The sequence below is a fragment of the Vombatus ursinus genome, unplaced genomic scaffold, assembly GCF_900497805.2.
Source record: "Vombatus ursinus unplaced genomic scaffold, bare-nosed wombat genome assembly UNPS02014893.1, whole genome shotgun sequence".
Classification (NCBI taxonomy): Eukaryota; Metazoa; Chordata; class Mammalia; order Diprotodontia; family Vombatidae; genus Vombatus; species Vombatus ursinus.
Window position 1 is genome coordinate 8,671,776 of NW_020954671.1, and position 9,932 is coordinate 8,681,707.

General features: G+C 41.0%; 1 protein-coding gene across 5 annotated transcripts in view; it reads right to left on the bottom strand.

Annotated features, from left to right (window-relative positions):
• The window catches only part of PPP2R5E (protein phosphatase 2 regulatory subunit B'epsilon), a 152,711-nt gene extending 143,727 nt beyond the window's left edge, over positions 1-8,984 (bottom strand). For 3 of the 5 annotated variants that reach the window (XM_027842853.1, XM_027842855.1, XM_027842854.1), the window contains exons 1-2: positions 8,880-8,961; positions 6,220-6,383 (exon numbers count right to left, since the gene is read on the bottom strand). In XM_027842853.1, the coding sequence (XP_027698654.1) occupies positions 6,220-6,376 (157 nt within the window). In that variant the 5' untranslated portion in view covers positions 6,377-6,383; positions 8,880-8,961. Of the gene's footprint in view, positions 1-6,219; positions 6,384-8,879 lie in introns of all 5 variants that reach the window. The other 2 variants (XM_027842856.1, XM_027842852.1) reach the window with 2 other exon arrangements.
• Positions 8,985-9,932: the final 948 nt, after the last annotated feature.

A 9,932-nucleotide genomic window follows, 5' to 3' on the forward strand; every position in this document is an offset into this window, starting at 1 on the left:
GTCTGTGTAAGAGAGAGGAGGTGGTGGGACCCCAACATATCTTCGGGAAGTAACAGTGATGGACAATTTTTTAAATGAAAAGAATCAATAAAACATTTTTCAAAAGTCAAGATGTATATTTGTTATCCAACAATTCAGATTTGGGTTATTAACCTCAAATCTACCAGGCAGACATTCTAAGTTTTGAATCCCTATATTCCAATGTGGAGGGGGAAAAGTTAAATACAAAAATGTTATGGAGTGAAAAGACTTCCTTCAATTACCTTTCAAACCTGCAGTCTGCCCAGAATGGCTCTCTAAGCATAAAAACAAATACATCTTAAAGTGGCATAAGTATCTGAAGAAAAGCTTTTAGTGATGACTTGTACACAAATAACTACATAAAAGATAACATGACAGAAATGTATGACCAGAAAAGAGGATGGATCAGTTGTATAGTGAGAGTCTGTGTATGAGAATCACCTAAGTGCTGCACTAGTACCCACAAAATATTAAAAGAACAAGACGAAAGTCTCCAGCACCTTAAGTATACCTTCTGTAAAGGACTGATGGAAAGATACAAATGGGAATCACTCAGGACAAGAAAGCAGGGAAGGACTGCATTTACATCTGTGGAAAAGTGGTCATGCCAGTGACATCATTGATCCACTTTAGTAAATTAATAGATGGCTAAGTGAAGAGGGCAACAGTGATGGTACTTTGAAGAGTAGGGTAGGTACACATTTGAATAGCTGAACAAATTATCATCATGCATATACATAGTGTAACTGTACCCAGGCTCAAAGAAAATAGGGATTAAACCACCAAATCAAAGACCTGAAAATTAACAAGCCTAATACAACAAAGTTAAAAGCTTTTAACCAGGACCAACACCTATTACTAAAACACAACATTTAAAACACATTGGAAAAATCATACTCTCAAGTCTTTCCTCTAAGTGGTTTAGGAACTACATTTCCTTCAATTTAATATTAACTCCTAACACGGCTGTAGTTAATAATATTTTTTATACAAATGAGGAACTGATTACTGGCTACTACAATAAGAAAATCTAGCAATACGGTCATTGGGACCTAGTGCTTATTATTTCTAATGTTTGCTGTTGATGAAGCTAGTTACCACGAGGTACTACGCCCCAAAAGCATACAAAATCTAAAGTGAGATTGAATATATTAACTGTACATTTTTATTAAAGTTCAAATCTGTGAACCTCCATACATTAAAATAAATTGCACCAACCTGGAGGTGTAATAAGGTACATCATATACTTCTAAGAACATGCTCTTGAATGTACAGAAAACTGTAGAGACATATGTACAAACAAGAGCACTTGGAGCACAGTGCCTGGCACACAGCAGATACTTAATAAATGTTTACTGGCTGATTACTCTGCTTGATCAAACTATACAAGACTCTCTAAATAGCTTACCAAGCATTTCCTAAAATATAGGAACAAAACACAATCACTCACATTGACAACTGATTTGATACACTTGATACTCCTTGATTAAAAATAATAATAATAAACTCCCTGTATCCTTCTTCTGATGCCTTAACAAAAAGCTTTTTATGGAAAAAACACTGGCTCTGGAGTTAGAAGATACAGGTTCAAATTCAGTCTCTTTGATGCTCACAACCCCTGAACCCTGGGGTATGTAAGTCACTTAACTACTCTTTGACATCTAGTTTCCTCACCTGTGAAATTAGAGGGTCACAGCAGACAGTCTCAGAGCTCCTTTCCAGTTCTAAGTTTATTGTCCTACATATTTGTAGTAATAGAAAATTTCACATTGCTTTCTAAATAAAATATTACCATCAATGCAAATTTCAAAGCCATATAAGAATAACTAAATATTCTTCTCAGTTTCCTGATTTTTGTGTTAAGAGCTTAAAAAGTTACCAAGTTCCCAAGTTTACCCATTTTTTAATGTTAGTGAACAGAAAATAAAGTTCTCAACCATTAAATCTCTACTATTCCCTCTATTTTCAAGGTCCCTAAAATAATAGGCTTAATAAAGAGCCGTAAGGACTTTCATTTTGTCTATTCCATAAGTGATGCTCATCAAATTCAGTCATAATTTGTTTGTTGTTTAGCCATTTTTCAGTCATGTCCAACTCTTTATGACCCCTTTTGGGGTCTTCCTGGCAAAGATCCTGAAGTGGTTTGCCATTTCCTTCTCAAGCTCATTTTACAGATAAGGAAACAGAGGCAAACAGGGTTAAGTGGCTTGCCCAGAGTCACAGAGCTAGTAAGGGTCTGAAGTCACATTTGAATTCAGGTCTTCCTGACTACAAGCCGGGTGATCTATCCACTGTTCCACCTAGCTGCCCATAATTTGTACCGGACCCCAAATAAAATTGTGACCAAATATTCTATTTTATTCAAAATAAGAGTGTAGAAACATTAAACCAATAACCATCATTCAGAATATACACAAGCTTATTTAGTTGTGGTTTCCTGTACGCCAAGGGTTCTTAACCTTTTTATGCCACAGACCCCTTTGGCAGTATGATGAAGCCTATGGATTCCTCAGAAAATGTTTTTAAGTAATTGAAGGAAATGCAAAATTTTACTTGGATGTAATTTTTTCCCCTTCCAAGTTCACAAATCTCCCTGAAATCAAATCCCTGAGCCCCAGTAGAGGCTGATCCTCTCCTCTATATAGATTTTCACAAACATCATTCTCACCTGGTTCTCCTACCTATCTGACCACTCCTTCTCAGTCTCCTTTACTGGATCTTCATTCAAGTTACACCCTCTAACCTTAGGGGTCCTACAGATTTCTGACCATGGGTGCTCTTCTCCTCTCCTTTTATACTACTTCACTTGGTGCTCTCATCAGTTACCATGGATTTATTTATCATTTCTGATATGCTGATGATTCTAAAATCAATACATCCTGCCCTAACCTCTCTGCTGACCTCCAATCTCACATCTCCAACGGCCTCTCAGACATCTCAAAAAGACCAATATACCAACAGGTCCAACAGACCTCTTAAACTCAACAAGTCCAAAACTGAACTCATTCTCCTTCCCTCTAAAATCTCCCCTCTCCTAACTTCCCTATTATTATAGAGGGCAATACCATTCTCCCAGTACCTCAAGCTTGCAACCTGGATATAATCCTCAATCCTTCACTGTCTCTCATACCACCCCCCAATATTCAATCTATTGCCAATACCTTTGAAACATCTCTTGAATACGCCCCCTTCTCTCCTCCGATAGTGACACCACCTTTGCCCTTATCACCTCACACTTCGACTACTACAGTAGCATGCTGATGGGTCTTTATGTCTCAAGTCTGTCCCCCTCTCCAATCCATCCTTCTTTGGCTGCCAACATGATTTTCCTAAAACTCAGGTCCAATCACATCACCCCCTGATCAATAAATTCCAGTGACTCCCTAATGCCCTCCAGGATCAAATACAAAATCCTCTGCCTGGTGTTCAAAGCCCTTAATAACTTAGCCCCACCTACCATCACTATCTGTCCAGTCTTCTTACACTTTATTCCCCCACCACATACTCTCTAATCCAATGACACTGGCTTCCTCACTATTCCTTCAACAAGACACTCCTTCTCTTGACCCAAGACATTTTCTCTGACTGTCCCCCATGCCTAGAATAGCTCTCCCTCCACATCTCTGCTTATTAGCTTCCCTGGCTTCCTTCATATCTCAACTAAAATCCCATCCTCTACAAGAGGCACATTCCAACTCCTCTTAATTCTAGTATCTTTTCTCTTTTAATTCTTATTTTTTCTGTATATAATTTATTTGTACATATTTGTTTGTTTGTTAGAGCCTTCAGGATAAGAACTGCCTTTTGCCTCTTTTGGTATCCCCAGTGCTTAGCACAATACCTAGGGGATTAATAAATGCCTATTGATTGACTGACCAACAAGAATTTGCCCTCTAGAAATTCTTCCTTAATCTTCATTATATTCCAAGTTATTACTAAAAACTGATGATCAAGCAATAGACAACAACCAATTTATCTCAGAGGAAACATGAAGTTTCCAAGAGTCTCTCACCTTCCCAAAGGGCTCTTATTAAACAAAATTACTCTCAATAAACTGGTCTGAAATTGGCCTTTGTGGTACAGATATAATACTGTGTTGTCATACTGTTTTTCCTATTTAATTGTTATAAGCTGGCAAAATGTTGACGTTCACCCCTCCCCCCCCAAAAAATCCTGTTCTTGAATAGTTGGATGGTTTTCAACATAATCTGACTGTTCTTAAGAACTGAGCAGGGGAGAACACAATTTATCTATGATTCTTTTCACAAGCACCTCTTCAACATTCAACCGGCCCCTAAAAACTATTTCTCCATTCAAATTTCAGTATTGTCACCATGTTTCTTTATTCATTTTTCTGGTCTAATGAGGATCAAAATCCTTTCTAATCCTCAAAAGCTAAATAAGGTTTTCAGAGTAATGTTTAATTTTTAGGCCTGTCAGCTTCTACATTGTCCTTTGTCAGATATGAAGGTAATGGGAGCATGTTACATGTCTGCTTCAGATTAAATAAATTCCTACAGAAGCCAGGATTCTTCCCAACCTTGTCAGTTCAGCAGCTATGATTAGTTTTTTTTCCCCAAAGAGGTTTTTCTACATTTCTCTAACCAACTAAAAGAATTTCATTCTTATTGAGAAATATATTTAACCCAAATTGTTTTACTACAGAGTTTCTGTGAACTCATACTCAGATAAATTAACAGTCTCCTTATTAAGTAGGAGATAATCTTCTTTCCAGGAATCAGTGGTGACCTTTTTTGGTTCAGACCTGTGATTTCATCAGTGTAGGGAATTCCCAAGTATAGAAACTCTGTCAATGATGCAGCAGAGCCACTAATCGGTAACTTTAGAGTATTAGAGTTGCCTGATGCTCTGAGAAGTCATGACTTCCCCAGGGTAATACAGCTAGTATGTGTCAGAGGTAGGACTTCAACCCAGGTTTTCTGAGTTCTAGGATGCCATAAAGGAGGCAGAGGGTCACTGCCTCGCTAACTGTCACATGGGACTTTCAAATCAGATTTTTTAAATCATCAGTTACACACTTTGGAATTTTAATTTAATCTCCACCACCATTTCACTCTCTTTTTTAAAAAATTAAAAGCCTGAGATGTTTTATGTCATATTTGAGGCTTTTTGCTATCAAAAGCCCAATTTTTCTGTACTAGCCTCTAGCACACAAAGCTGTACAAAAAACTAAACATACAAAAAAATACAGAACCAAATGAGAGGTAACAAACTAGCAAGGCAAGTTGCTGAGTTTCTTTAAAACCACTAGCATCCGTAGTATTGTCCATATTCTTCATTTTTATTCATGAAAGTTCGTTTGATTGATGTATTTCTTAGAAGCTGTATTGTGATATACTTCAATATAATGGGAGCTGGATTCTGATAAATATGAAAACAATGACTGTCCATAAACACAAAGCAGACAGAGGGGAAAGGAAAGTAAATTGAGAATACCTAAAACACCAAAGCAAAAAAGTAAGAGGCTTAAAAATTAGTACAATCCTCAAAAATATCCCTCATACAATATACCAATGACTTCTTTCTAAGAAAGACATGGCAGGGTTGAGGTGGGAAAGGGGGATGTGGATTGTGATTATATCCATTTTTAATAATGTAATACCTTGAACTTAAAAATGCTTGTAATTCATTAGGGTAACTAAATTTTTTTATTTTAAAAAATTATCCCTTCCTATACCCTCTTCATATAGCATTAGTTCCTTCTATGAGATTATCTACTTCCTGTAGCCAAGTCTACAAAAATGTTAGTCACAGATATATACAATAAACCCATCATAATGCCCACAGAGCCAAAAGCTTTCACATTATTAAAAAGGGAGGCCTAGACAGCTTGGAACAGTTAATGAATTTTTTTTTGGCACTTAATTTTTCCATTTGCAAATCCAGCATATTCTCCCTAGAGTATCAGCTATCCTTCCAATGGTCACCAGTGATTTATATGAAAAACAAAAAATACTTCTTAAAAGGGTAGGGTGGAGAAAAATAGAAAACCAGTCATATAGCTAGCCAACTACAGGCTTACTTCAATAGTACACCTAACTATTCCAAAGTTTGTCATAATGGCTTAATTTGATAATCCTATTACTTTTCATTTAAAACATTTTAACAAGTAACACGTTCAGATAGGGAAAATTATATACATGTATATGCATATAAACATCTAGCCATAAAACTTACCTTTCAGCAGAGGCAGAGGCGTTAACTCAATAGGCTTGCCCTGAGACCTGAACTGTGAGGAGCTTTGCGACCTCTTCTGTCTGGCTTTCCTGACGGACTTCCGAGAAAATCCGTCTACTTTATCCACTGATGGAGGAGTGGTTGGTGCTGAGGACATATCCCTACTGAAGAGAAAGTAGTATTATAAATAGAGTCTCAAAGCAAATGCAAAAAGGTGCTAGGCACAAGTTAAATACTAAAAATCACATAAATGATGACTATAAAATTAAAAGTAAACTGGTAGTATGCTACAAGGAAAGTATAAAAGAAATAAGCAATGCCAGAAGTTTGATCAATTACTTTGCTATGCTGTTTTTCTCTAGACATACCATTTCTAGTTTCTAAGATGTTTCTTATGGAATCTTGCTTCCTATAATAATGTTAAAAGCATCAAATCACATTTATAAATTAAAACCAGAAAGTCTTAATTCATACATTTTCCCCAAATATTTAAAACTACGAACAACATCCAGATTTTTCCTTTTTTTTTCCACTGAGCAACTATATCATTACTTTACCAAGAAGTGAACCAAAATTGTTGCAATTATCTAGAGATGACTTTTAACATGTTATCTATGTTAAAAGTCCCACAATGTAAATGATGACAGGTTCAATTACTTTGCAAAGAATACATAAAAGGGCATGATTAAGATCATTTCAAAGATGAGGCTTCTTTTTGAATGAAGCCATCTTACATTATTAAAGCTGAATATAAAAAACTATGATGAAATCATGCAGTAAACACAGCTGAACTCAAAACAAAATTCATAGCCTTCTCAGACAACCAAACTGAATTCCCCTGATATTTAGGCAATGAAGTTCATCACCATCTAACATCAACTTTCATGTCTTCAAACTGACTTTTCACCCCAAAAGAAGATTCTTCACACTTTCAAATAAATTAAAAAGGATGTACCCTGAAAGCAACAAGCCTTATACTTGTTTTCATTCAGCTCCTGAAAACAGAAGCCACCATCTCCATGGCACTAAGGCCCCAATGCAAGATTAATGGTAGAGTAGGACAGAAATACCACACATGGAGAAATGCTGAAATATAATAACTTATCTGCAGTTCCAATATATAAAACAAGTGTTTCTACAGAGGAGAATAAGGAACTTCCTCCTTGATTTTACATGTATTTACCTACATTCTAAATTTTTTTAAAGAAATACATGCCAACATACACATTATTAAGGTTTGGGTTTTTTAAAGATCTATTTCATTTTCTTCAAAGAGCTTTTTCCAGCTGATCATAGCAACCAAACTTTCTTTAAAAAAAAAATCTATCCATGTGATCTTAAATACAAACATAGCAGATAAAATGGAATTGCATGCTATTAAAGGGTATAAGTCACAAGAGATCACTTAAAAATTTCAGGATACTTTTTTTGTACTGAATTTAGGAACATTCTCTATACCCTGGTTTATGAATTATTTAGCTCTAATTGTAACTCAACAAGACTTAAATTCCCTAAATCCTATGCTTCCTTCACTCCTTTTATCTCCCTTTTCCACTCTCCCTCCCCCACTTCCAACTTTGAATCTCTGGTACAATGACAGATACCAAGCTAGTTTATAAAAACAGAGAATTCCAATGACCTGACTCTTCTGTTCAGAGTGAAAAATGAATGTCAAGAATGTCAACCCCAAGGGGCTACATACTTGACAATATCTATCAATAGGTTTGTATGCAAAAGCAATGAAGAAACATTCACTACATCCTAGTTTAAGGTGCCTTTTATTTTCCACTGGGTAGCAGGCACTGGGTATTTTCCAGGGAGTTAAAACGCAAAAAGGAGGGAAGGAAGGAGAGAGAGATGGAGATGGGGAAGGGTTAGAAAGGGAAAAGAGAAATGGGAAAGAGGTAGAAAGGGAAAAGAGATGGGAATGGGGAAGAGGAAAGGATGGAGATGGAGAAGGGAAATGAAAAGAAATGGGGAAAAAGGGAGAAGAAGAGATGGAGAAGGGAAAGGAAATAAGAAGAGATGGAAGAAAGAGAAAGAGATGGAGAAGATGAAATGTAGTAAGGGAATGAGAGGAAGAGATGGGGATGGAGGAGAGGAAGAGAGGGGGAAGGGGATGGAGAAGATGAGATGGAGAAAAGGAAGGAGGGGAAGAGATGGGGATGGAGGAGAGAGGAAGGGATGGGGAAAGGGAAGGAGAAAGAGATGGGATAGAGGAGGAAGAGATGGGGAAGGAGAAAGAGATGAGAATAGGGACAGAGAATGAGAAGCGGAAGGAAAAGGGAAAAGATAGGGAAGGGGAAGGGGGTCTGTCAGTGGGGATGCCACCCCCTCCTCTCCCCTCCCGCTCCCCGCCCCCAGCTCTAAAGGAGAGAAGCCGCTGCTCGAACCTCTTCCCCAAACCACCCCGGGCCGCGGGTGGAAGGAGGGCGGGGGAAGAATCTGACCCTGATCCCGGAAGGGAAGGGAAAGGGGGGAAGAGTGTTGATGAAAAGAGCCGGGACCATTTCCAGGTAAAGCAGATGTGCGGGGCGCCCTCAGGCCGGGCCTTGCCCCGGGCCGGGCCGAGTTGCAAGCAGGTTTCTTCTCCCGGAGGGCGGGCTGGAAGAGGCCAGCCGCGGGCAGGTCCGGGCCGGGCGACATGGGGGCGAAGTTACCTTGAAGCTCCTGGGAGAGAATCCAGAGATGATCGGTGGTTCCTGGGTGAGGGAGCGGGGCCGCGGGGAATAGAAGGAGGCTGGCGGCGGCGGCGGCTCCGGGAGCGGCTGCGGCGGCGTGCGGCGGCGGGGAGGCCGGGGGACGGGAGGGAGCCCCAGGCGACAGCAGCCCCGTTTGGAGTCTCTCCGGCTCGGCTCGGCGGCGCCTCTAGGCCTCACAGCGGTACCCAAGGGCTCCGGCTCCGGCAGCGGCGGCGGCGGCGGCAGCTTCACGATCCTCCCCCGCGGGCCCGTCCCATCAAATCGGCATCTACCCCGCTGCGGCCCCGGCGGTTCTTCACTCACATTCCCGGCGGGCGGCGCCTTTGCTCGTTGCCCAGGACCCGGCGGCGGCGGTGGCGGCGACGACGTGGGGAGGGGGGGAAAGGGAAGGGAGGGAAGCTGAATCCGCCGCAGCAGCAAGAGGGAGGAGGAAGGAAGAGGAGGAGGAGCCGCAGATGCTGGAGCCGCAGCTGCCGGAGCCGCCGATCGGTATCCGCGGTAGGTTTCAGTCAATGCCCCCTTTCTCTCTCCTATTGTCAATATCACCGAGCCGCTGAGTCCATGGCACACGTACAACCGAACATGCTGGCGACCAGCACCCGCCCCCCGCAGCTGGCCACTGGAGCCTTTAAAAAGGAAGAGCTGCCCCATTGGTCCGCGTGCGCTTTCACTCCTGCTCCAGCAGGTTAGGCTGAGAGCAGGTCAGGGATTGGCGGTGGGGGGGCGGGGAGACGGCAAGGGTGGGAAGAAAGAAGGCTGCTGATTGGGCTGGCGAGTGTTGTTACCCGGATGCAACGGCGAGGCCGGCGATCGCCGTTGCTGTTTCCGGCATCGGCCTTGACTCGGTTGCTAATGCCCCAGAGGAAGGCTTAGGAATGTTTGGAACTCCTTGCACCTGGCTGGAGTGGAGGGGTGCCCGTTGCCAGTGGGACAGAGGAAACCGCGGCCTCTGGTGAGGGGACCCCTATGGGAGATAGATGGGGAAGCGATGAGGAACCTTCCTTCCTTCCC